General features: G+C 40.7%; 1 protein-coding gene across 3 annotated transcripts in view; it reads left to right on the plus strand.

The window, feature by feature from the left end:
• LOC104602190 (E3 ubiquitin-protein ligase PRT1-like) overlaps positions 1 to 27,088 on the plus strand; it is an 81,251-nt gene that overhangs the window by 27,315 nt on the left and 26,848 nt on the right. For all 3 annotated transcript variants that reach the window (XM_088900284.1, XM_010265792.3, XM_010265794.2), the window contains one exon: positions 14,321 to 14,704. In XM_088900284.1, the coding sequence (XP_088756410.1) occupies positions 14,321 to 14,704 (384 nt within the window). The remainder of the gene's footprint in view (positions 1 to 14,320; positions 14,705 to 27,088) is intronic.

Genomic DNA, 27,088 nt, shown 5'->3' on the forward strand with positions numbered 1-27,088 from the left:
CTAGTCAAACTGAAAATGATTCTACATTACACGGTTGTAATTCAAGAATACTCCATAAATTTTCTAGAAAATCAGATTCTACATTACTTGGTCAAAATTTGGAAGGACTAAAACCCAATCTGTTACCAGTTTTCCCACAACTGCTACAATTAATTTTCATAATCTTCGATTAATTCTCAAATAGTCTTCTGTTCGTCTTCTTCCATAGTGACCAACAGGATGCAAATGGGATGTAGCTCCACATGATTCTGGCTTGCTTGCTTCCTCTTTAGTCTTAGCAACATAGAAAAAATTTCTGCTGGAGATGATGGCTGAAAGACACTTATTCCAAAAAGGGAAGAGTAGAACTTCCATATGAAATTTGTCACTTTGCAGGAGAGCAGATGAAAAACTGTCTCCTCATCCATGTTGCACAAATGGCAGTAACTTGTCAAGCTAAATCCTCTGTTTTTCAAGTGATCAGTGGTTAAAATACTGTCGAGAGTGACCAACCAAGCAAATGCTTCTACTCTTGGAGGCACTGGATTTCCACACACACCTTTTATATGATCTGAATCCCAATTATCTCTAACCAAGGCCCTATAAAAGACTTCATCGAGAATCTTCCATCTTTACATTCTTTCCCCTAGAGACCATCCTCAGGAGTAGTAGAGATACTGGATTGTTCTAATTTATCCAACAGTATAATAGACTTCCATTTGTTGATCATGCAAAGGTCTTTTGAATTTTGGACTCCCAACCAGCTGCTACACCCTCATCTCGTAGCATTGATCAATTGTTACTTGTTGCTCAGTCAACCTGTTGAGGGCCCCGCGAATAGGATCTTGTCACGGGTCGGTCCACGGGGAAAACCTCCTGTTTTCCCTTGTTCCTCCATGCTCTTGATGAACCTATCTTGGCCGCCCTAATGGTGATTTGTCCAAGAGATCACCAACTCTCCTCACTCTCTTCTTGACTGAATATTCGATATTCTCATTCAATAATGGTGTCTCCTTAAATAGGAGATTGCAAGAGTCCTAATCCTAGGGAGTCTCCTTGCTGAATAGGGAGATTTCTAGCTCTATCTTGATAAGGATAAGATAAGTTAATCCTAATCTGATAAGATAAGATAATCTAATAAACTAATAAGATAAGATAGGAACAATAAGATAAGAACAAGTAAGATGGTCTAATCTAATCTGGATAAGTCTGCTGTTGCCGAACTGGGTAGGATGAGAACATTGAATCACTGTTGCTGCTGGCGGTGGTCAGGTCTCTGCTGCTGTCGGCGGTGATGATACTTCTTCCCGAGGAATGCATCCATAACATTACTCCCCTCCTAGACTACGAGCTTGTCCTCAAGCTCGAACTCCGGATATGTGGCTTGGAACTCTGCCAAGGGAATCTAGGTGGCTTCGGCTGATGGTAAGCTATCCCATTCCACCAAAACTTCAAGAATACCTCGATTGATACGAGAGCGGATGAGAGCCCTAGGCTGGGGAACAAGTTTGGCTTCTTTCAAGGGTGGCAGGGAGGGGACTTGGTCCGGAGGAACACCCGTAAATGGTTTCAGCAAGGAGATGTGGAAAACATCATGAATCTGACTGTTCTCTGGCAATTCCAGCTGGTAGGCCACACTGCCAATCCGCTGCAGAACCTTGAAGGGCCCATAGAACTTGGGGGCCAGTTTCAGGGCGGCCCTATGGCACAAGGAGCGTTGCCGATAGGGCTGGAGTTTTAACCAAACAAATTGTCCTGGTTCGAACGACAATTCCCGGTGGTGCTTGTCATAGTTGAGCTTCATGCAGAGCTGGGCTTGCTGTAAGCGAAGGTGTACGTCGGCTAGGAGGGCGTCGCGTTCTTGTAAGGAGTGATCAATTTCCTCCAAACGAGTAGAACCGGGCTCATAGGTCAGCAAGCGAGGAGGGTCCCGGCCATAAACGACGCGAAAAGGGGTCATGCTGAGGGAAGAATGGTAGGCCGTGTTGTAACAGTACTCGGCCCAAGGAAGCCAGTCCACCCATCGTCGCGGTTGATCCCCTACGAAGCAATGGAGGTACATCTCGATCGTGCGGTTTACCACCTCCGTCTGACCGTCGGTCTGTGGATGATATGCTGAGGAGAAGGCCAGGGTGGTGCCGTGTAGCCGAAATAACTCCTTCTAGAAGGCACTAGTGAAAATCGGGTTCCTATCGCAGACGATGGATTCTGGTAACCCATGTAAGCGGAAAACATGCGTAAAGAAGGCGAGGGCAACTGAAGTGGCACTGTACGGATGTGATAGAGGAATGAAGTGGGCATATTTAGAGAAACGATCTACTACCACGAAGAGGACTGATTTGCCGCCTACCTTGGGTAGCCCCTCGATAAAGTCCATGGAGACGTCGGCCCAGATCTGTGTCGGGATCGAAAGGGGCTGAAGGAGGCCTACTGGGTGCAGGTTTTCCCATTTATGCTGTTGGCACGTGGAGCAATGTTGGACAAAATCCCGAATAGAAGTCTTCATACCTCACCAATGGAAATCAACCCGGACGCGGTGCAGCGTTTTCTGAACGCCCACATGGGTGGAGTTATGGATGCTGGCGAGGATGGTGGGAATCAACGGGGAGTTTGGCGGAAGATGTATCCGGCCTTTATACAGTTCCAACCCATCCTGAAGTGACCAATTGGAGTCGGTAGCGCTGGACTGGATCTTCTGAACCAGGAGCGACCATTCCGGAGACTGTGGCGTTGCCTTCTTGATGTCGTCTAATAGAGAGATTCGGGGTTGGGAAATTTCACACAGAGCCATCGCGTCTTCATCGCGCCTAGACAAGGCATCAACTGCGCGATTTGAGGTTCCCGCCTTGTATTCCACTCGGAAATCGAACCCGAGCAGTTTGCTAACCCAATGCTGCTGAGGGGAAGTGGTGAGACGTGCTCCAACAAGTATTTTAGGCTGTAATGATCAGTTTTGACGACAAACGTCCGCTCCCACAAGTACGGTCTCCAGTGCTGGATGGCTCGAGCTAGGCCGATTAGTTCGCGCTCATAGGCTGGAAGTTTCAGATGTCGGTCGACCAGTCTGCGGCTGAAGAAGGCAATCGGGTGCCCTTGTTGTTGCAACACGGCCCCAATACCCATTCCCGAGGCATCACACTCGACTGTAAATTTGAGAGCGAAATTTGGTAATTGCAGGACTGGGGTGGAAGACAGGGCATTTCTCAGTGTCAGAAAAGCTGTATCGGCTGCGTCGTCCCACCGGAAGGAATTTTTCTTTAACAGGTTGGTTAACGAGGCAGCCAACAGTCCATAATTCTGTACAAATTTGCGATAGTAACCCGTTAATCCTAGGAACCCGCGTAAGGCCTCGGCGGATTGAGGCTTGGGCCATTCCTTGATAGCTTGAATTTTGGAGCTGTCAACCGTCACACCTTGCCCGTGGATGACGTGGCCTAGATAAAGAACCTGCTGCTCCCCGAAGGAGCACTTGGACCATTTTAGAAAGAGTTTGTGTTGGTGCAGGAGCTCGAAGACGGTCCGCAGATGGTGCACATGCGCTACCCATGATTTGCTATAAACGAGGATGTCGTCAAAGAATACTAAAATAAATTTGCGCAGATGGGGCTGAAATACCTCGTTCATCAATGACTGGAATGTGGATGGGGCGTTGGTGAGACCGAATGGCATGACTAAAAATTCAAAGTGGCCGTGGTGGGTTCGAAAGGCAGTTTTCTTCACATCATCGGGAGCCATGCGCACCTGGAAATACCCGGACCTGAGATCCAACTTAGAGAAGTACTGAGCACCATGCAGCTCGTCCAGCAGTTCGTCCACAACGGGAATAGGGAACTTATCCTTGACTGTCCGACCATTGAGCTCTCTGTAGTCAACACAGAACCTCCCTCCAAGTCCCATCCTGTTTCGCCACCAACAGAACCGGCGAAGAGAAGGGGGAGTGGCTCTTGCGTATGATCCCTTGTTTCAACATCTTTGCACATTGTTTTTCTATCTCGTCCTTCTGTAGGTGAGGGTAGCGATTAGGCCGGACAACGAATGGTTCTGAACCCGCCACCAGTGGAATTCGATGGTCTCATGCTCGGGGAGGAGGGAGTCCCTTGGGTTCCTGGAATACGTCTGAAAACTCGACGAGGAGTCTTTCCATGGCCGCCGGTTCTGTCTGAAGTGCATGGACCTGTGGTGTCTTCTCCTTAACCCTGCAACCGTGCCAAGAGACTTGCTTCCCATTTAAGTGGAATGTCATTGTGAGTGCGCTGAAGTCCCATAAAATCGGACCTAGGGTAATCAACCATTTGACCCCAAGAACAATATCGAACCCATCCAAGGAGAGTACGGATAAATCAACAGGAAATAGTTCAGAGTTGACCTGTATCTGGACGTTCTTACAAATTCCCGGACTATGAACTCTTTCACCATTTGCGACGGCTACCTGTAGTCGTGGCCGGAGTTCCATTGGTAGTTTTAACTGTAGGGCTGTTCACTTATGAAGTTGTGTGTGCTCCTTGAATCAACGAGTATGCGCACCGGATTAACTGCTATCTGTGCCTGTAACTGCATGGTTTGAGAGGTTTTTATACCGGTGATTGCATGGAGAGAGATCTCCGGCTCGAATACGACGGGTTCTTCTTCATCCTCCTCTTGCTCATCTACTAGGAGGCAAAAAAGCCTCTTGCACCTATGTCCTGCCGAGTAGAGGTCATCGCAGTTGAAACATTGGCCTCTCGCTCGGCGTTCTGCCATTTCTGCCCTGGTCAAACGCTTAATGGGTGGAGCCACCATGTTGCTTCCTGTACTTGTCTCCGATCTAGAGGCGTTGGTTGTGTGGGATCTCAGTTCCCGGCTGGTTGCAGAAGAAGGGGTTGCTGTCGCCGATTTCGGGGTTGCCCATGAGTTCGGTGGACAACCCATATTGTAGGTCTCGCGGCTGAGTTGCAGCTTGCGCTCGAACGCACGGGCTAAGTTCATGGCTGTAACCAGATTTGGGGGATTCTGCATCTCTACATCCACTTGCAGGGGTTCTGTTAACCCTGCCGTGAACATGTCCACCTATTGGTCCGGTCGAATTGAGGATGCCCTCGCGAGGAGGGTTTGGAACTAGCGCTGGTATTCTGCCACCGTGCCGGTCTGTTTAAGGTTAATCAGCTCGCCTAGGGGGTTGCTTGTCAGTGGGGGTCCGAACCTAAGGAGGCAGTAGGACTTGAACTGGGGCCAACTGAGCCCGGGTTCTTCCTGTTCTAACCGATAGAACCAAAGTTGTGCTTCCTCTGTTAAGTGAAAGGCGGCTAGGCTTACCTTATCTCGGTCGTCTATCCGTTGATTCTGATAAAACTGCTCGCACCGGTACAGCCAGCCCAAGGGGTCTCCGTTGCCGTTGTACGACGGGAATTCTAACCTGCTGTACTTGGGGATGACTGCGGCCCCTTGGCTAGTGAACTGCTGTTCGCCGGAAGACTTCGGCAGATCTGGTCGGCAGCCGCTAGTGGCTGTCCCCCCTTCAGTGTTCCTTTCCTTGCTAGAAAGGAATAACTCCATCAGACGCCGTAGCTCCCTTACTTCGTCTTTGATCTCATGTACCTCTGAACTGGTCTCCACGAGTTGGTGCTCGAGGTCGTGGACCCTGGATGGCAGCTGCTCCAGATCTCCCATGACACCTTGCTCTGATACCAAGTTGTTGAGGGTCCACGAAGAGGATCTCGTCACGGGTCGGTCCACGGGGAAAACCTCCTGTTTTCCCTTGTTCCTCCCTGCCCTTGATGAACCTATCTTGGCCGCCCTAATGGTGATTTGTCCAAGAGATCATCAACTCTCCTCACTCTCTTCTTGACTGAATATTCGATATTCTCATTCAATAATGGTGTCTCCTTAAATAGGAGATTACAAGAGTCCTAATCCTAGGGAGTCTCCTTGCTGAATAGGGAGACTTCCAGCTCTATATTGGTAAGGATAAGATAAGTTAATCCTAATCTGATAAGATAAGATAATCTAATCAACTAATAAGATAAGATAGGAACAATAAGATAAGAACAAGTAAGATGGTCTAATCTAATCTTGGTAAGTCTGCTGTTGCCGAACTGGGTAGTATGAGAACATTGAATCACTGCTGCTGCTGGCGGCGGTCAGGTCTCTGCTGCTGTCGGCGGCGATGATACTTCTTCCCGAGGAATGCGTCCATAACACAACTTATATAACCTTGGACAAACATCACATAGTTTCCTAAGTCCAGTCCAATCATCCTCTCAAAACCTTGCTCTAGAACCACTTCCTACTATAAACTTAATTAAGCCCCTGAAATCATGATTAAACCTCAAAATTCCTTTCCAAAAACTCACCCCATAAGTCCTTGAAAATTGAGACAAGAAAATTGCAAAATATATTGTGCATACTGAGTAGTCCTTTTTATTTTTTAAAGATCCTAGGCTTGAAAAATTTTTACAACAATCTGTAAATCCTCAATTTAATTAAGCTTCTAAAAATACTATAAGAATGGATACTTAAAAAAAAATTTTATTCATAGTTTCTCTTTTAAATTTTAATTAAGCTTCTACTCTTTTAAATCTTAATTCCAAAGTTTCTCTTACTTTGATATCTGGGCTTCAAAATATAATATTAATTATATTTGTGTCACTAGGCATTTTATTGATGAATCATGGATTTTGCAAAAAAGAATTTCAAGTTTTACAAGACTTGAATGCCCATATATTGGCTTAACAATATCTGGAAGTATTTTAAATACTTTAAATATTTATGGTATTGAAAATAAATATTTTCTATTAGTTTTGATAATGCTAGTAATAATGATTCTATTATAAATATTTTAAAATCTCAATTAAAATCGTTTTTAAATGGAAAATTGCTTCATATTAGGTGTGCTTGTCATATTTTAAATTTATTTGTAGAAGAAGTTTTAAAATAATATTTCACCACATATGTATATTAGAATTTCTGGTGCAAGAGAACAAGAATCTAAAAATCTCTGTCATCAATATGGAAAAAATATATAAAATAATTATTCTAGGTGTTCATCTTATGTGGAATTCCACATTTTGTATGTTAGAAAGTTGCATCCCATACAGGGAAATTTGTAACAAATTTTATAATGATAAAATGCCCAATAACTTTCTAACTGATGTTGATTAGGAAGTTGCAATTTGTATAAATTTTTTTACAACATTTTATGATTCAATTAATTTATTTTCTAGTGTTTATTACCCTACATCATGTACATTAATTATTCAATTGTATATAATTAATGATTGTTTTGTAAAATGTAGAAATGTTCCAAAATTTAAAAATATTTTTGAAATAATGGGATTTAAGTTTAAAAAATGTTGGGAAAATATTTCTCCTTTGTATTGTTTAGCTACAATATTAGATCCTTGGGTTAAAAAAACAGGTTCAGATATTTTACTTGAATTTTATATTATGAACTAGTGGAATGGCTTGTACGGTGCACTGGGTATTTGATATTGAAGATGATGTTTGACTATGCCTTTATATCTTAGGCAGTTAGGCATAAATGAAAGTTCACATTACCCTTCAAGTCCTAAGGCAATTATATAATACATAACAAAGACTATCCTCACAAAATGCCAAGATCTGAATTTTATAATATGCTTATAATGTTGGTTGCAAATGCATCAGATTGAAACATTAATGCACCAAATCAATGATAAAATTACATTCAACAACATTATATACAGATACAGTTCATCCCAATGTAACACAAAATTTATGGAGAATAGGCGATGCCACTCTTAACCGATCTCCTGTTTTGTGATAACCTAAAACCTATGAAAATAAATACTATTAATGGTTTGAAGTAACAAAGCTATTATGTTAATTTACTCAAGTAACCATTGAATACCAGAAGTCATTATCTAAGATGACTATTAGATAACTTACATTTAAGCCTAAAAACATTTTCTTCTTACTTTTTAACTAAGAGGAGATAAAGAAATTAGTTGGAAGCAAAATTTATCAACAAACCACTAAAGTAACATGTATGCAATATGCCAACACCTTATAGGCATGTTGAGCACCTCCACACATTTGTCCAATAATAAAACAATCAAACAATTCATAATGTGTCACAGTGTTGCATATGACTGAGGACAGAGTTGCAAGCCCTACTTAACAACCATACACATGATAACATACAATCCCAGTGGTCAAATGCCCTTATAAGACTTGGGCCTAATTAACAAACATGTCTAGGGGCCATGGAATGAAATTTCATTTTCATTTTACTATAATTGATGGTTTTTCTTTGTTTTTTTTTTTGTAATTTTTGTTATTTTTCATCATTTTTTATGATTTTCTACATTTTTTTTTTTGTAATTTTTCTGTGTATTTCTTTGCTTTTTGTAATTTATATTATTTTCTTCATTTTTTGTGTTTTATCATAATTATTTTGCAATTTTTATTTTTTCTTTCATTTATGTTATTTCTACATTTTCTATCTTTATTTATCTAAATGACCAAAAAACTAAGGGCTAGAATTAGTACGAAAATTAGTGTCTTTTGACCACACTAACTGAATCATTCTCATTTTTTATATATGGTAGTAGATATAAATTTTTATTTTATTCTACAATTTTTTATTTTTATGTCATTTATGGTTTTTCTTTGTTTTTGTAATTCATGTTTTTTCTTCAGTTTTTATGATTTTCTATATTTTATTGTAAATTTTCTTTGCGTTCCTTTGTTTTCTTTGTAATTTATGTTATTTTCTTCATTTTGTATTATTTTCACAATTATTTTGCAATTACAATATATACAATGGGAAAAAAAATAGAAAGTTGAAGGTAATGTTGGAATGTAAAATCGGGGTCTTTTGGCCAAACCAATAGCAACATTCTCATTTTTGAGTATGGTATAGATTTGTAATTTATGTTATTTTTCTTCAATTTTTATGATTTCTATATTTTTTGTAATTTTTCTATGTATTTCTTTGTTTGTTGTTGTTTATATTATTTTCTCCAGTTTATGTGTTTTTTCATAATTATTTTGCAATGACATATATATAATGGGAAAAAAATAGAAAGTTGAGGGTAAAGTTGGAAAGTAAAATCAGGGTGTTTTGACCAAACCAATTGCAACATTCTCATTTTTTAAATATGGTATAGAAATTTCTGTGATTTTTCTATATTTTTTGTAAATTTTCTATGTATTTCTTTGTTTTTTTTGTACTTAATATTATTTTCTTCATTTTATGTTTTTCATAATTATTTTGCAATGACAATATATACAATGGGACAAAAAATAGAAAGTTGAGGGTAAAGTTGGAAGGTGTTTTGATGAAACGAATTGCAACATTCTCATTTTTTTAGTATGGTATAGAAATTTTTATGATTTTTTATATTTTTTTGTAAATTTTTTGTGTATTTCTTTGTTTTTTTTTGTAATTTATATTGTTTCTTCATTTTCAGGAGAAAGGTGTGTAGGATAAGAGAGATGCCATTTATGCTTCCTCCTTCCTACTATGAAGTAGGGGGGAATTGATAAGATATACACTAAACAGGGGTTTAAAGGAGAGAACTGGGGTTTTAGAATTTATGTCTTCGCTTCATGTGTGAATGATGACGTTTGGCCTTTTGCCTCTTGCCAATCTGCTCGTCAATGGTGGGGCCGTTATTTGCATATCTAATGAATAGCGTCTAGATATAGGTTGATCCTGATTCGTTTATATTCAGATTTAAATTGAACATCTGTTCGATTTATATAGAAGAGTTTGGATCTCCTGCCAACAAAACGCATTCCAAACCCCTACAGCCCTTCCAAAACCCCTACGGTATTACATTGGTAGGGTGTTAGATTACTGGGTTGGCCCGATGATCATCGAGAAAAGACACCCTAAAATGAACCAATATAATGAACCTAAAAGCATTTCCCGATCAAATACAACTTATCACGTTAACAGAGACAATCGAAATAGAGGGAAATGGGAAAAATACTTGAAAAAAACAGAGAGAAAACCAAAAAAAGCTTCATTTAATTTAAGCATCTAATTGATTGTTTGATGATGAAAACAAAGAGGTTGAAAAAAATCCATTCCTCCCTTCAATTCGAATTTGTGGTTTGGGCAAACCATCCCATACTTGACACGTGTTGGCTCTAATCAGTGAAGAGGTTTGTCAGGTAAGTGCTTCGGGAGAAGATTAGATAAGGCCTAAGGGAAGAAAGGAGTAGGTTCCATAGTGGTTTTATTATTATTTTATTTTCTTTATTCAACTACAAATGTTAACCGTTAATTAAATAAAATTGGAAAAATAAAAAACATTAAAGGTAAAAATGGAAAGTGAAAATCAGGCTTTTTGACGAAACATTGCCACCATCCTCATTTTTATAGATGGTACAAAAATATGCAATCTGATACTAGACTTTTAGAAAGATGAAGTTAATTCTTTATTATTTCAAATGTATGATTTATATGAATCACAAACAACAATAGGACATCAAAAAATTGTACAACCACACTATCTGAAAGTACTAGTGGTGGTAGTGTAGCAGATAAAATTTGGTCATTGATAAGAAAAAAGGAGATGGTCATCAAGTTCATTTACTGAACTTCATTTTTATTTGCAAGTTAATTTTACAGATTTTCTCACATTTGAGTAATTAAATAATTTTGATATTTTCGCCTAGTGGAAAGCACATAAAATGATTATTCTATGCTTGCTATCATGCCATGTGATCTATTAACCCCTCTAGTGTCCACAATTCTATTAGAGTCTTGTTTTAGTGTAGGTAAAATCCTTCAGTCTGCACTTCTACCTTCCCTGGAATATGTTCCGGTTTTGCCCTCACAATTACTTTTGCTGTTGCTGACTAAAGGTTTTCCACCATCATCTCCTCCATTATACTCACACAGAATGGCAATCTTCTCAACATTTCTTCTGACCACAAGTGAAAAGGCAGCCCACTACAACTTGGTCTATGTGATACCTCATCCTTGTATTGCATGCTAGGTTCCATTTAGCTATCCATAGAGATCCTGCAGGTGATTTAAGTCATCTTCAACTTCCATTATCACCTGAGTGATTGAACAGAGCTAACACTGGGTTCCTTTTCAGAAGGAGCTTTCTTGACAAGATTGCCGATCTCTGCGCAATCCTCAACTTTCTTTGCTGTAATAGTCTCTGCTTCCATCTCTTTTCTGCCATTTACTAGGATTTTTGGATTGACTAGGGTTGTCACCATGGTCACTTCTTCCCCATTTACTGCCCCTTTCTCTTCCACTTCTTCCTTTCTAACCTCCTCTCCTTGTTGATTACATTCTTCTCCTTTGCTCTCGGACCACTATTCCATTACCCTCTGTAGCTCCACCTTGATGCTCTCCTATGTTCCAGGAAGCAAACCAGCTGGTTGTTCCTTTCCCCAAAGAACTCAATCATCCCATAAACCATCCTTTTTCATTCCATTTTCTCTCCTTGACATAATTCCTTCACATGATGTGGTATTCCTTGAGACCATGGCTTGGTTTGGGAAGAGTGCAAATACAAGATTTAGAAATACTGTATACAGGGTTTTGATAGAACATATTTGTATTTGCACTCTTCCCAAATTGAGCTAAGCTTCTTTGTGTAGGTCGCACCATCCAAAAAACCTTTGTACCAAGCTACATTTTTTTTTTGTAAATGATCCATACTGCTATGTTAAGGGCCCGCGAATAAAATCTCCTGCTTCAATTTATAAAACCAGAGCTGCGCTTCCTCTGTCATGTGGAATGCGGTTAAGCTTACCTTGTCCCTGTCCTCTGTCCGTTGGTTGCGGAAGAACTGCTCACATCTGTACAGCCATCCCAAAGGATCTCCAATTCCATTATAGGAAGGAAATTCCAGCCTGCTGTATTTGGGAACGATCGCAGTTCCCTAGGCAACAACCTGCTGCTCGCCGGACAATTCTGCCATGTCTGGTCGGCGGCCGTCTGTGGTTGCAGCCCCTTCTGAACTCTTTTCCTTGCTGGAAAAATATAACTCCATCAAGTGCTTCAATTCTCGGACGTCGTCCTTGATCTCGCGCACCTCCTTGCTGTTTTCCACGAGTTTGTGCTCCAGATCATGAATCCTAGTCTTCAATTGCTTAAAGTCACCCATGACGCCCTGTTCTGATACCAAATTGTTAAGGGCCCGCGAATAGGATCTCGTCAGGTCGGTTAACGGGGAAAACTTCTTGTTTTCCCTTGTTTCTCCCTTTTCTCGAGGAACCTATCTTTAGCGCCTTTATGGTGATTTGTTAAAAAGATCACCAACTGTCCTCTGCTCTTTCTTGACTGAAATTATCGATAGTTTTATTGAATAACATCTGCTCCTTTAAATAAGAATTACAAGAGTCCTAATTAAGGAAACTTTCTAAAAAGAACATTAAGAAATTTTCTAAAAGACATAGGAAATAATAATGCTACTGCCTAATTAATAGGAACACTGAATTTAGCTAAGAGATAAGATAGGAACACTGAATCTAGCTAAGAGATAAGATAGGAACACTGAATCTAGCTAAGAGATAAGATAAGATAGGAACACTGAATCTAACGCCCATTACTGCTGCTGTTTGTGGCTGTATTCCTTTCCAACAAAAGCATCCGCAATATGCTACATTTTTCTTGATAAGTGACCCATACTGCTACATTTTTCTTGATAAGTGACCCATACTGCTACATTGCCAACTAACAGCAGTAACAACATGGCTGCTTTTGTTAACTCCCTATCTTCAGAGCCAGAATTCCTTTTCCTGTAGTTTCCTCAAACTTAAACTTCTTCAATTCCAGCTGGTTGTAGCAGAGATTTGGGATCAAATCCTGTTGTCACCAGGGTTTGGGGGGTTATGGGTATGGGGGACTGGCTGCCCTGTATTGTGTAGGTTCATGAAGCACAAAAAAATCAATTTGATAGGCACTTCTTCTCAATCTGGTTGTTGGATGAAAATCTGCCATGGTTTCTTCCTTTACTCTTAGAAAAACCTAACCTGAATGAGATGTTCACTCTGGAAATCAAGGTTTTCGCCTCCCTGATAAAATGTAACCAATGTTTTGAAACACGGAGGCGTGACGCGAGGCATTCCACTACCTAGAGGCGTGAGGCATAGTTCAGAATGCAAGAGGCATAGCATTAGTTGAAGGGGGGGGGGCAAACCACTTTCTTCCCCCTTATCTTTTCTTCCCTTCCCTTTCCTTTCCTTTTCTTTCCTTTTCTCTCTTTTTCTTCTCTTTCTTTTTCATTCCCTTCTCTTTCTTTTCCTTTCCTTCCCTTTCCTTTTTTTCTTTTTTCTTTTTTCTTTTTTCTTTTTTTTTTGTCTTTTTATATCAGATGTGCATGAGGCATACGCCTCTAGCACGCCTCATGAAAAAAGCGCAAGAGGCATATGCCTCTTGCACCTGAGGCGTACGCCTCCAAGGTGTTAGTGCCTCTGGCGTAGGCATATGCCTCAGGGCGTTTTAGGGGTGCCTCGCCTGGAGGTGCGCCTCCAGGCGTACGCCTCCCACGCCTTTTAAAACACTGAATGTAACAAACTTCAAGGGCTCTCAAAACCATCTGATTTTGCTTTGTCTTAAATAATTTGCATAATCAAAAAGACATATTGACACATGTTTTGTGTCAACATGTGTGCAAAGCCCTAAAAATCTATAGGAGTGATGATTTCTTGTCATAGTCACATCCACTTTTCATCTCTATCATTATGTCTGGACTTACTGGTGTAGATTATAAATTTCCTCCATTGCAATAGTTTCCCAAGTTAAATTATTTTGGTGTTCCTTATGTATGGGTGTGTGTCCCTAGTTTATAAATTTCCTGAATGGTCATTTGGGATGTTCTGTGTTCTAATAGGTAATTTTTGTGTACAAAAAGAATGGCTAGCATATTAACAAAGCTCTTCTCTTTATTTTCCTGGAAAGTCTTTCTGAAGTATATTTGCTTCAAAATGTTGGACTGAACTTTGACAAGAATATAGATTTGCATCCATGAAAGAAATCCAATTTTCTCTCATCAGTCTACCGACAGTTAATATTGAAGAAAATGCATACCATGTTCTTTAGTGGACAATCATGAAATTTACACTAGATACAAAAGATCTGAAGCCAAAACAAAAGGTAGTTTGTAGTTGTTACATTGCCAAAAATTTATTATTGGAGGGTTTGTAAGTAGGTTATTGTAAAAGTGTAATTGAATTGCATCTTATCACATTTCATCTGTTTCAGACTTCTATACTGCTAGTTTATTGCTACAAGCACTACCTTTGTCAAGCTCATCTTAGCTTGTATCTATTGTATTAATTGTTTCTCTGTGCATTTCAGCAAATACTAATTCTGTTTTTATAACATATATGTTCTTTTTGCATGTTTCAGAAGTAGAACAAGAAAATGATATCTTCTCGCCTCAGTTTGATGATCCTTTAATCAGATATGAAGAATTAAATCAATTCGATGGTTGTGCACATATCTCTGCGGATTCTCAGATCAAATTGTTAACAGATTCTTGTTCCACTTGGAAAATGAATTCTTCTGCTATTGAAGAAACTTCAGAATATGATGGATCATTTCATGATGGTGCCACTGCTATTCCTAAAAAGGATTCTGCAGGGAATTTTGAAGCCACAAAAAATCTAGCTGTTGAACAAAACAGAAATGATCTTAATGACAGAATTTGCAAGCAGATTTCTGTCACTGATGTAATGTGTGCAAAATGCAAGCAACTGCTCTTTCAACCTGCAGTTCTTAATTGTGGTCATGGTAAGGTTTTGCATTTGATAGCAGAAGGAAAAAGTTTTATTAAAAGAAAAAGATAAAGATAGTTACCATCTGGTGCTTTTTTTTTGTTTTTTTTCTGCTGGTGGTGTTTGAGTTAAGTCCCAGAATTCTCTTTATTCAAGTCTTTAAATTTACGAAGAGATAAAGATTAGTCCACCTGATGAGCACAAATATCATCAACCGATTTTCTTCCATGTCAATATTTTCTTCAAAACTATCTTATTTCTCTAAAAACATGGAAAAATACCCGAAACTATAAAGCTTTCTTTCCCCTACCCAACCTTTTCCATATGGAAAAAATCTCTATTGGTCAGCTCTGCTCCAAGTCTTGAAGATAGGCAAGCACCTGAAGTTGTAGAGTTTAGTAGTTGAAGGTGACTAGAAACAATCTCATACAGCCCTAAAAAATCCAAAAAATAGAGTTGACACCAAACATTGTGGAGAGAATAGGGTTGGGAAAGCACTATCTCACAATGTTTCTCAAATCCCTGCTAAGCCTGAATTACCTAGAGAGAGCGTCTGTCAAAGTTCTTCAAAGTTTTGATACACCATGGTGGTGAAAGAGATCTTTGTGAATTTGAGTGAGGTAGAGGTTCTAAGGTGATGAGGTAGGTCGTTTCGTTAGCACTGAACCTGATGAGGTAGACGTTCTAAGGTGGGTCAGATTAGAGTGGAGCTTAAAAGAAGACGTTCAGCTGAGAAAACTAAATGCAGGCTTTTTTCTTTTTATTTTCTGTAGTAAGGAAGAGGCAGATGAAGTCTTGGAAAGTGAAGCAACTAAGCTTAGGATGCCTAATTTACAGCTGGGTAGATGGAATCCACTTGTGGGGGCAATTCGAGAAGTGGGAGCAAAAGCCTTGTTTGGATTAATGTCTTTGGGATTCCCTTCCATGCTTGGAAGTTTAATAGTTTTTGTGCCATTGGAAACGCCTACGGTTGCTTCAGAAGAGTTGATGCTTGAATGTACAAGTTGAAGAGTCTGGTTGCCACGAGAAGCCTGGTTGGAGTAGAGAACTTACAGTTGATCCCGTTGAGCCTAGTGCTAAACTTTGGTACGACTTGAGGTTGGTGATAGAAGGATGCTTCCTGCTACGCTAGCTTCAAGAGGACACAATGATGTTGCCTAATTGAACTCAGGAGTTTGTTTGTTTTGCAGAGGAAATAAAGGAGTCGTTTGAGCAGGGGAATAGAAGTTTGGAGGAAGAAGACGATGGAAACCGAAGGGTTGGGCAGTTGGATAGTTAGGAGGGGGAGAGGGGAGAATCTAGAGAGATGGGGGGGTAAAGAAGTAATTTCTCAGATGGGAGCTGAGAGGTCTTTAGTGGAGGAGGGACATGTGGGTGGAGCTTTTAAGAGGGGGGTCATTCTCGATAAATCTAATTGCACCTTCTCGAGTATGAATTTGGAACAGATCAAGAGTAGGACCCACAAGTTTAGAAAGATTTTGAGTAATTTTAAGAAGGGTGGGACACACATGTTGGGTAAAGTAAGTTGGGAATTTGAGAGGGGAGAATTGAGAGAAGAATTAGAGCAAGGCATGGGACGGCTTATAGGATTCATTTGCTGGTTTGTCGGATGTTGGTGCTTCTAAAGTTTCATTTTATGTGCGTGGCTCGGGGACATGTGAAGATAAATCGAGTTCGAAGGAGTCACTTCAAGATTCACAGGGCAAGGTCACTCCCATTATTCTGTTGCTTGAACCTGTAAAGGTAAACAAGAACCATGCCCTTTATCTCCTTGCTTGCAGCTGAGTCAGGAGAGTGGAGGTTTTGTTTCTTGTCACTAGGAGGAAGTCTTGGAAAGGTAGTTGGGAGTAAAGGAAGTCAGTGAAGCTAGGGTGGAGGTGGAAGAAGGGTTGAACAACAAAACCAAGGACGAGGAGGAGGGAGGCATTAACGAAGAAGGAAGCAACCTATTAGAAGTTGAGGGTGAGAAGGGGATTGATTTAGATTTTCAAGACGTTGCATAGGAATGATGCTGATTATGTGGTATCCGAAGTGGTTGTTGGAAGATTGGGAGTGGACATGGGCCGTAGGGGTAGCCATGTTGTTAGGGCCCATTCTGGCTTGAGTCTCCTAAGGTTCTACTTTACTCATTTTGCTCATGTGATGTGGGTAGTTTATGCACAACTATGTTTGTACTAAGGCCGGGCATGTCCTTGTAAGACCAAGCAATTTTTTTTTTCAAACTACTTTAACAACGTTACCATAAATTCTCTCTATGGGACTAAAGGTAGTGCCTATCTTAACCATCTTTGGACCATCCTCAATGCCTAGGTTAATAGTTTGTCTCATCCTCTATTGGTTAGGACCTTTCTTCGTGCCTTTCGAATGATTTTGCTAGCCCTTCTTGAGTATCCTCGTGCTCATCACTTGGACCATTTTCGGGGTTAGAAGGCAAAGCCAATTTGAAATTTTCAGAATTTTCAAAACAATTTTGGATTTTTCCTGATTTTTGAAATTTTTTGATTTTTGCAAAATTCTTGATTGTTTTTGGATTTTAAAAAATATTTGATCTATTTTTTGGTTATTGCAAAATATTTGATTTTTGAAATGATGATGCAATGCAAGGTGATGCGATGCTAGTTGATGCAACACAAGAAGCCTCCAATATGGGGAGGTTCATGAACCTTTTTTTTTGAACCACAAATGGGTCTAATGGTCGGCCAGATGACCTTGGGACTGATTTCCCTATTGAAGTTTGGACCTGTCATTGGTCGGATGCACATGATTGGGTCTATGTCTTGCCCACTATGAATTGGAGCCATGATAGTGCAATTATGGTACTCTACCCAATTCCCACTCAAAGCTCATGGGGCCCCACCCCCAAGATGATAAAATGGAGATTCCATACTTGGGATGTGGAGTTACTGCCCATCTACTGTTGGGTAAAGGTGGCAAGCCAAACCGTGGGCTTGATGACATTGAAACGATTTCCATTGGGTCCGACTCGCTCGACTCACTTGCTTCCACACTAGATTCCAATGCAAGGGTGTTTCGCTCAGCCCAATGTCCTTCCTAGGCCCGTCTCAGGGTGTCCATGAGTGCTTTCTTTTTACCTCTGTCCTTTTGTAGAATCTGTGGATTCTAACTCTATCATTTGATGACTCATCCTCCTTAATATCTATAAAAAATCTCTAGATGCGATAATAGGAATCTTCATCCATGGTGTGGGGGTTTCAAGTAAAAAAATACGAGGAGTGCCCCACCAAGGTTCAAATTAACATGATGAATCATGCAGAAAACCAGTTTCTTTCTTCATTGGTATATAAGCAACATTGTTCAAGGAGGTCTATCATCTGCATTGGGTCCACATAAATCCATTCTTCATTATCCTACATTGGGTCGTACATTAGTGACTGTCAAACGTTCGGGCTAACCCAATCGCTTGGAGGGATGGGAGTGACATATGCCTCCTTATTTCCCCAACCCTTTGGGCATGATACCATTGTGGATAGGACTCAATTTCAAAGGCAGCCAATGTATTTGACTGTTGACTGACTTTGGCTGGATAAAGAGTTTGAGGTCCCTTGTAGTCAACAATCGGGTTACATCAGGCAGTGCTTCACCATTTAGTTCATGGAAGAGATCAGTTAGACCGAGGATGTTTGAATCATCAAGTTGAAAAGGGTCATCGATCGTTTCAATCGGCTTGGGAATCGGGCTAAGGAAATCCCCATCTGCAGGGTCTTCTAATATCATGAGAGTGCCAACATTGAGATACATGGGATATGTGTTAGGGCTAGGATTGGGTAAAGAACAACACAGCATTATTGAACCAATCTCAATACCAGAACTCAAGGGAAGGTTTGAAATAGAGCACAAGCCAACAAAGGCTAAGTTGAAGGCAGCCTGGTTAAGGGAACCGATGCCAATCGCACCTTACATGTTGAACCTAAATGACTATTTCATTAAGGCCGGGCAAAAACCAATTAACCTTCCAACCCTTAAGTTAGACCCAAGGGCCATAGCCTTTGGTGGGAAGAGGAAAGATTTCAAGAAGAAGATTTTGACTCTTACAAGCATAAAATCTAATTGATGATTCTAATCTCCTCGGTCAATGACCCTTTTCAACTTGATGATTCTAACCTCCTCGGTCTAACTGATTTCTTCCATGAACTAAATAGTGAAGCACTGCCTGATGTAGCCCGATTGTTAACTACAGGGGACCTCAGACTCTTTAACCGGCCAAAGTCAGTCAACAATCAAATACATTGGCTGCCTTTGAAATTGAGTCCTTTCCACAATGGTATCGTGCCTGAAGGGTTGGGGAAATAAGGAGGCATATGTCACTCCCATCCCTCCAAGCGATTGGATTAGCCCGAACCTTTGACAGTCATTGATGTATGACCCAACGTAGGATAACAAAGAATGGATTATGTGGACCCAATGTAGATGATAGACCTCCTTGAACAATGTTGCTTATATACCAATGAAGAAAGAAACTGGGTTTTCTACATGACTCATCATGTTAATTTGAACCTTGGTGGGGCACTCCCCGTATTTTTGACTTGAAACCCCCACACCGTGGATGAAGATTCTTATTGTCGCATCTAGAGATTTTTTATAGATATTGAGGATGAGTCATCAGATGATAGAGTTAGAATCCACAGATTCTACAGAAGGGCAGAGGTCAAAAGAAAGCACTCATGGACCCCCTGAAACAGGCCTAGGAAGGACCTTGGGTTGATCAAAACACCCCTGCATTGGAATCTAGTGTGGAAGCAAGTGAATCGAGCGAGTCAGACCCAATGGAAATCGTCTCAATATCATCAAGCCCACAGTTTGGCGTGCCACCTTTACCCAACAATAGTATGGGCAATAACTTCACATCCCAAGTATGGAATCTCCATTTTATCATCCTGGGGGTGGGCCCCCATGAGCTTTGAGTGGGAATTGGGTAGAATTCCATAATTGCACTATCATGGCTCCAATTCATAGTGGGCAAGACATAGACCCAACCATGTGCATCCGACCAATGACAGGTCCAAATTGGTCTTCAATTTTCACAAAAGGGGTGTTGATATCAGCACTTTGAACCTTCTCTCTATCAAAATGGCAATCCACCTCTATATGTTTTGTCCTCTCTTGAAAAACATGGTTTGAGGGAATATGGATTGCTGCTTGATTATCACATGTAAATGCATGGGCAGTTTAATAGGTATACCACATGAAGAAGACTTTTAAGCAACAACACCCCAATTGCTTGATTCAGCCCTATACTCAGCTTCAGCACTTGACTTCGCAACAACATTCTGTTTTTTGCTTTTCCAGGAGATTGAGTTTCCATCTAGGAAATTACAATACCCTCTCGTTGATCTCCTATCAGTTGGTGATCCAGCCCAGTCTACATCTGTGAAGCCTGATACAGTCAAGTGACCATTATCTCTATAAACAATTACCATACCAAGTGAACCCTTGAGATATCTTATGATTCTAGATACTCCTTCAAGGTGAGGAACACGGGGAGAACTCATGAACTGACTTACCACCTCAATGGCAAAACAGATGTCTGGACGAGTAATAGTCAAATAATTCAGCTTCCCAACCAGTCTCCTATATTGTCCAGGATCTTCAAGTAAATCAAATGTATACTTGCGTTGCGACAATGAAATTTCTGTGCTAGATCTCATGACTTCTATTCTAAGAAAATAATGCAGTTTACCTAGGTCTTCGGTATGAAATTTCTCTTGTAAAAACAGTTTCAGCTTACTAATACCTTGTGAATCACTTCCTGTAATCACAATATCATCTACATAAACAACAAGATGATAAGTCCCAGAAACTTGACACACAATTTGCAGACTCACAGAAGAATCCACACCACTAGAATATCAACAGGGAATTGGTAGTCATTCAGAAGAAAAGAAGAACATTAATAGTTGGTTGGTTCTTCAAGAGACCGCCGGCTCTCCCAAGCATTCGCAAAATTCTTTACTCAACAAAAACCTACCTCTCCCATCCCCCAAAGCCCCTTCTTATACTCTTCTCACAGCATAACTGACTCCCTCAATAAATGCCCAACACTCTTCTTATTCCTAACTGACATAGCTATAAATGCCTCAAGACTCTCCTTATTCCCTGCAGCTATAATTTCCCCCATGTGATTAATTGTTCAATTATTTCCCCCCCTTAGCCGATTGTTGACCTTTCCTCTTCCTGGCATACGTAAGGTTAATTGGGGGCCTATCATTACCCGCCGCCCAAAGTCTAACCTTGTCCTCAAGGTTAAAATGAGGAAATTGGTCTCGAAGTAAGTCAAAAGGCTCCCAAGAATCTTCAAAATCAGGCAGGCCCTGCCAATGAATAAGCACTTCCAAACCAGTAACTCCAGGCATAGTGGATGGACGCACACCGCGCACTGATATGTCCTTGCACAGGCCAAGCAGCAGCATCGCCCAATGCACAGATGGTGTGTTTGCTTTGTCACCTCTTGAAGCATGTCTATTTCCTCCAGCTTCGCGTTTCCAACCTTCCGCCTCTCCATGATCATCCACAGCCAACCTGTCCCCTCCCTGCATGGTGTGCACTGCCCACCACTTCATGGTTATAGAAGTAAGAGAGCCTAGCAATTGCATCCACAATATCAGTTGACTTGTCCATCACAATTACAACAGCTGTCTCTAAATCCGTTTGGACAGCCTTGAGTGCATCATAATCCGTCAACACATCATCACATATGTGCTTTGGAATCAGTGGAACAGAAGAACCCCCTGGTATCACTGTAAGCAAATTATCCCATCCACCTCTAACTCCTCCACAGTGCCTCTCTATCAGCTCCTTCAATGGAATACTCATCTCCCCTTCAACTGTACAAGGCTTATTCACGTGGCCTGAGACAGAATAGCCTTGTCCCAGAATTGTTCTTCCTGCCAAAACTAGCAAACCATTCAGGACCACGCCTTAAAATGGTGGGGAAAACAACCACAGTTTCAACATTTGTAATAGTTGTTGGACATCCATATAGCCCAGAAAAGGAGGCTTCAACCTTGGTTTTCCTTGTTTTCCTTCAAGGCTTTCCAACAACGCTGTCTCTTCTCCACAAATGTAAGCATCAACTCTATAGTGGATATGAACATCAAAATCATATCCAAATCCACATGCATTTTTTCCCAAAAGTCCAGTTTGATAAGCTTCCCTCCTTGCCTTCTCAAGGTTTTTCCGCTCATTTTCATACTCTCCCCTTGTGTAGATATAAGCAGCAGTGGCCCGCATACCAACCCCTGCAATCAGGCAACCCTCTAGTAGTTTATGTGGGTCATGGTGCATAATTTCTCTGTCCTTACATGTTCCTGTCTCACTCTCATCAGCATTGACAAAAAAGTAAGAAGGACGACCATCAGATACTTTTGGCATGAAAGACCACTTCAGGCCAGATGGAAAACCAGCTCCACCACGGCCTCGAAGACCAGATTTCTTCATTTCATTGACAATCTAATTAGAGCCCTTAAGTACCAAGTCTTTAGTTCTATACCAGTCACCCCGCTTCATGGCACCGTTCAGGAAAGGGTCATGCAAGTTTCCCTCGAATTGGCGACGATATTCCTTAACAGTAGTGGATTGACATAATGATAGAAGCTGCTCCTGCAAGTTTCCCTCCTGAGTTGATCGAAAACGTTCAAGGAGGAGTTCCTTGAATTCTGCCCAACTACGAAAAGGTCGCCGATCATCCTCCCAATAATACCACGCCAATGCATCACCCTCTAAACAGACCACTGCCGCTCGCAGACGTTCTGCCGGAAGCAAGCCATTAATCTCAAAATAGCGCTCTGCGCGAAAAAGCCACCCGTCTGGATTTTCCCCATCAAAAATAGGCAACTCCAACTTCCGAGGAAGTGAATCAGAAGTATGTTCCGGGACTGACATTGAAGGAGACGTCAGGAAAGCTGCACTTTTCCCTTTGTCAGCCGCACGACTTGATGCGGATACAGGAGGAGCATTGTCAATTGTAGACAAAGGAGCTGACAAGGTCTATTGCTGAAGCAACAGATCAAAACGTCTTACCAAGTCTTGAACACCTCCTTCCAGGGATGTGATCTTCGAAAGTCCAGCTGTTATCTCATCACGTAAGCCATCCACTTCAGAATGCAGAGAAGTCAAGCGTTCTTCGAAACCCTCCACCTGCGATGCCACTTCCTTAGCTGTCACCATGGCCGAGGAAAGACGCGCTCTGATACCACTGATAAGTCCCAGAAACTTGACACGCAATTTGCAGACTCACAGCAGAATCCACACCACTAGAATATCAATAGGGAACTGGTAGTCATTCAGAAGAAAAGAAGAACATTAACAGTTGGTTGGCTCTTTGAGAGACCGCCGGCTCTCCCAAGCATTCACAAAATTCTTTACTCAACAAAAACCTACCTCCCCCATCCCCCAAAGCTCCTTCTTATACTCTTCTCACAACATAACTGACTCCTTCAATAAATGCCCAGCTGGCCAAGTTATAAATGCCCAACACTTCTTATTCCTAATTGACATAGCTATAAATGCCTCAAGACTCTCCTTATTCCTTGCAGCTATAATTGCCCCCATGTGATTAATTGTTCAATTATTTCTCCCTCTTAGCCGATTGTTGACCTTTCCTCTTCCTGGCATATGTAAGGTTAATTGGGGGCCTATCACAAGAATAATAATACCAATTTTAGAGGTCTTGCAAAACACAGAGTGGTCAGGCTAACACCTAAGGAGACCAAATTCAACAACTGCCTCACTAAATTTCTCAGACCAAGCACGAGGTGATTGTTTAAGGCCATATAAGGCTTTCTTCAAGCTATACACCATTCCCTGATACTCTCCTTGAGCATTAAGCCCAGGTGGTTACTCCATGTAAACTTCTTCTACCAGATCACCATGTAGGAAAGCATTTTTAACATCTAGCTAAAAGAGAGGCCAATGGTTAATAGTAGTTAAAGAAATGATAACACATACTGAAGTAATCTTAGCAACCGGTGAGAAGGTTTCATCAAAATCAACACCATATATTTGAGTAAACTCCTTTGCAACTAGTCGAGCTTTAAGCCTTTCAACTGTACCATTAGGTTGGAATTTCAGTGCATACACCCACGAACATCCAACAAGCTTCTTACCAAAAGAGGGGGAACTAAGTCCCAAGTACCATTTTTATGTAGTGCTAGCATTTCTTCTTCCATAGTTGTCCTCCACCAGGATCAGAAAAGGCTTCTTGCAAGGACTTAGGTAGAGGAATAGTAGAAAGAGAGGTAACAAATGCATGGGCTGAAGGGGACAAGAACTTTTAAGAAACAAAATGGCAAATAGGGTGTGAAGTACATGATTGCTTATCCTTTCGGAAAGCAATGGGAACATCTAAATCCAAAGGTGTCTCAGTAATGGGAGGACTCTCTATAGTAACGGGTGTGGTAGGGGGACCACCAAGACCTGTAGACGTCAAAGCAGGCAGTGTAGAAGCTTGAGCCAATGGCCTCTTCTTGTAAACTTGTTGAATAGGTGACTTAGGATGTACAGATTGAGAAACCTGTGGAGAAGAATTACAAAGAGGAACAGGAAGAGGAATATCACATATTGAAGAATGAGAACAATCATTGGGAGGAAAATATGGAGTTGATTCATGAAAAGTGACATCTGCACTAACAAAGTGACAACGTAGAGATGGGCTATAGCATTTATAACCTTTTTGAGTTTTGGAGTATCCCAAGAAAACACACTTAACTACACGTGGTTCAAGCTTATTTTGCTGGTGTTCAAAAAGATGAACCAAGGAAACACATCCAAATAGTCGTGTAGGTAATGGAAACAAAGGAACATTAGGGAATAAAACAGAATGAGGGGCCTGATTATGTAAAATTGATGAGGGCGTCCGATTAATAAGACAAGCAGTAAGCACAATATCACTCCAATAAGTTTTGTGAACATTATCTGAATGAGAAGTGCTCGAGTCACTTCTAAGAAATGGCAGTTCTTGTGTTCAGCAACACCATTTTGTTGAGGTGTACTAACACAAGAAGTTTGATGTCGAATGCCATGTTCATTATAGAAATTAGTGAAGGGAGAAGACATGTATTCCTTTGCATTATCAGATTGAACAACACAAATATTGAGGCCAAACTGAGTTTTTATTTCCATAAAGAAAGATTTGAATACAAAAATCTGACCTTTTCTTTAACAAAAATAACCAAGTAACTCGAGAGAAATCATCAACAAAAGTAACAAAATACTTAAACCCCAAATATGACACAATAGGACATGGATCCCAAACATCTGAATGAACTAACTGAAAAGGTCTAGACACATGACTGATGGCATGAGGAGGAAAAGTATCCCGGTGATGCTTGCTAAGATGACATGTATCACACTCGAGGCTAATGTTGGCTGGTATTGAAGGAAACAAAAGACAAAGACTCAGCAAGGAAGGATGGCCCAGTTAGCAGTGTAGCTGCAAAGGTGACACATCAGAAGATGATGATTGAAGAGCAGTATTCTCTAAGCCACCCTCTAGATAGTAGAGACCACCAGACTCATGTCCTCCACCAATCTGCTTCTTCCTCTTGAAGTCCTGAAACACACAATAGGAAGGAAATAAGGTGACAGAGCAATTTAGTGCCTTGGTCAGTTTACTCACAAACATAAGATTAAAAGGAAATTGAGGAATATAAAGTACAGATGATAAAGGAAGTTGTGGAGTTGGATTGATACTTCCAATTCCAGAAACTGGGGATGTGCATCCATTGGCAAGGGTAACATGTTGTGTAGAAGAAGGTAAAGAACGAAACTAGGTAAAAGTAGATGGAGTACTTGTTATGTGGTCGGTAGCTCCTGAGTCAATGACCCATGCAGATGTGGTAGAAAGAAGGCAAATGGAGCCAATACCTGATGTCTGAGCAAGAGTAGTAGTGGATGAAGATGTAGTTGCAACCAATCTATTATACTCTTCCTTTGAGATAGTCATAGTTTCTCCTTCTGGTTGATTATCTATAGCAATAGTCTGTAAAGATGTATTAGTCATTCCATCATGATAAGTGGTTTGATTTGCATAACTCCCCATTTTCTTTAACAAATGACAATACTCAACTCTATGGCCCTCACAATGGCAGTGTGAACAACATCGAACTCCATATAAGTCTACAATATCCAATGGTGTGACCTTCTAACCCACAATGAGTGCAAAATCTAGTAGTTGTGTTCCTTCCACAACCACAACCACCTCTACCTCCAATATCATCTCTCCCACCATATGGTTCAGATGGGCCACGTCCACCACTTCCACGTCTTCCACCATGTACACCTCGACCACCACTTCCAGAAGTAACAAGAGCAGCACGATCATATAAAGGAGTAGATTCAGATAACCTAGCCCTCTGAAGTCTAGAGAACACATCCTCTAAATCAGGTAATTCTGGACTCCCAAGTATTTGGGCTCGTACCGATTCATATTCAGGTTTGATGCCTGAGAAATTTAGCAACATATTACCCTTTCCTCTGCTTTTCCATAACTTTAATTTCACCAGTGACAGGATGGTAAATATTTAATTCTTCACAAAGATTCACCATGTCAGAATAATAGTCTTCAAGAGACTTATCTCCTCTCTGTAAACTAAAAAATGATTGAAACAACTGATATATTTGGGTGATATTATTGCTACCTGAATACATCCTCTTCACTTGATCCCAAATCTGTTTAGATGTATCCAGAAAAATAAGTGTGCTACTGTGCTGATGATTTTGGTCTCCATTCAGTCCCTGGCTTCTTATCAGTAAGATACTTAAGTTTTCCATTGGCTGTGAGAGGAACTTCTACAGATTTAGCCCAAATAGCATAGTCTCCACTTCCATTCAACTTAATGGTGGTTAACATAAAGTTTGTAGGTATCATAACAGTTTCCTTGGATTCCATTGTGTCTCGCTTAACCTCAATCAAAGTTACACACACTTCCAAAGGTTATCTCGACCTAACAAAACTTGTGAAAGCAAATAGGGGATGAAAATACCAACCTTGTCACTCTCACGATTATAAAAAAAACAGCACCTTTCACTTCATGATTTGAAATACTTGTCTTGGCATCACTATTCAATCACCTCACAACTTGTACACAGTCCAGATTCAGTGTTTTTCATAGAAATGATGGATTCCCTCTTGGTTTGAGTCCACTAGAGGGTAACACAACTTGTACACAGTCCAGATTCTGTGCTTTTCATAGAAACAATGGATTCCCTCTTGGTTTGAGTCCACTAGAGGGTCACACACATCACCAGTCACTTTTCATAGCAGCTATGATGGTATAAACCATCACAAATCACCTAGAAATCTATCTGGGTTTGACTTCAATCACCAACAGTAGTTGCAGCACACTTAGAAGAGAAAAAGAAATCAACCGATTAGGGAGGAAAG

Source organism: Nelumbo nucifera, chromosome 3, assembly GCF_055504915.1.
Source record: "Nelumbo nucifera cultivar China Antique chromosome 3, China Antique-T2T, whole genome shotgun sequence".
Lineage (NCBI taxonomy): Eukaryota > Viridiplantae > Streptophyta > Magnoliopsida > Proteales > Nelumbonaceae > Nelumbo > Nelumbo nucifera.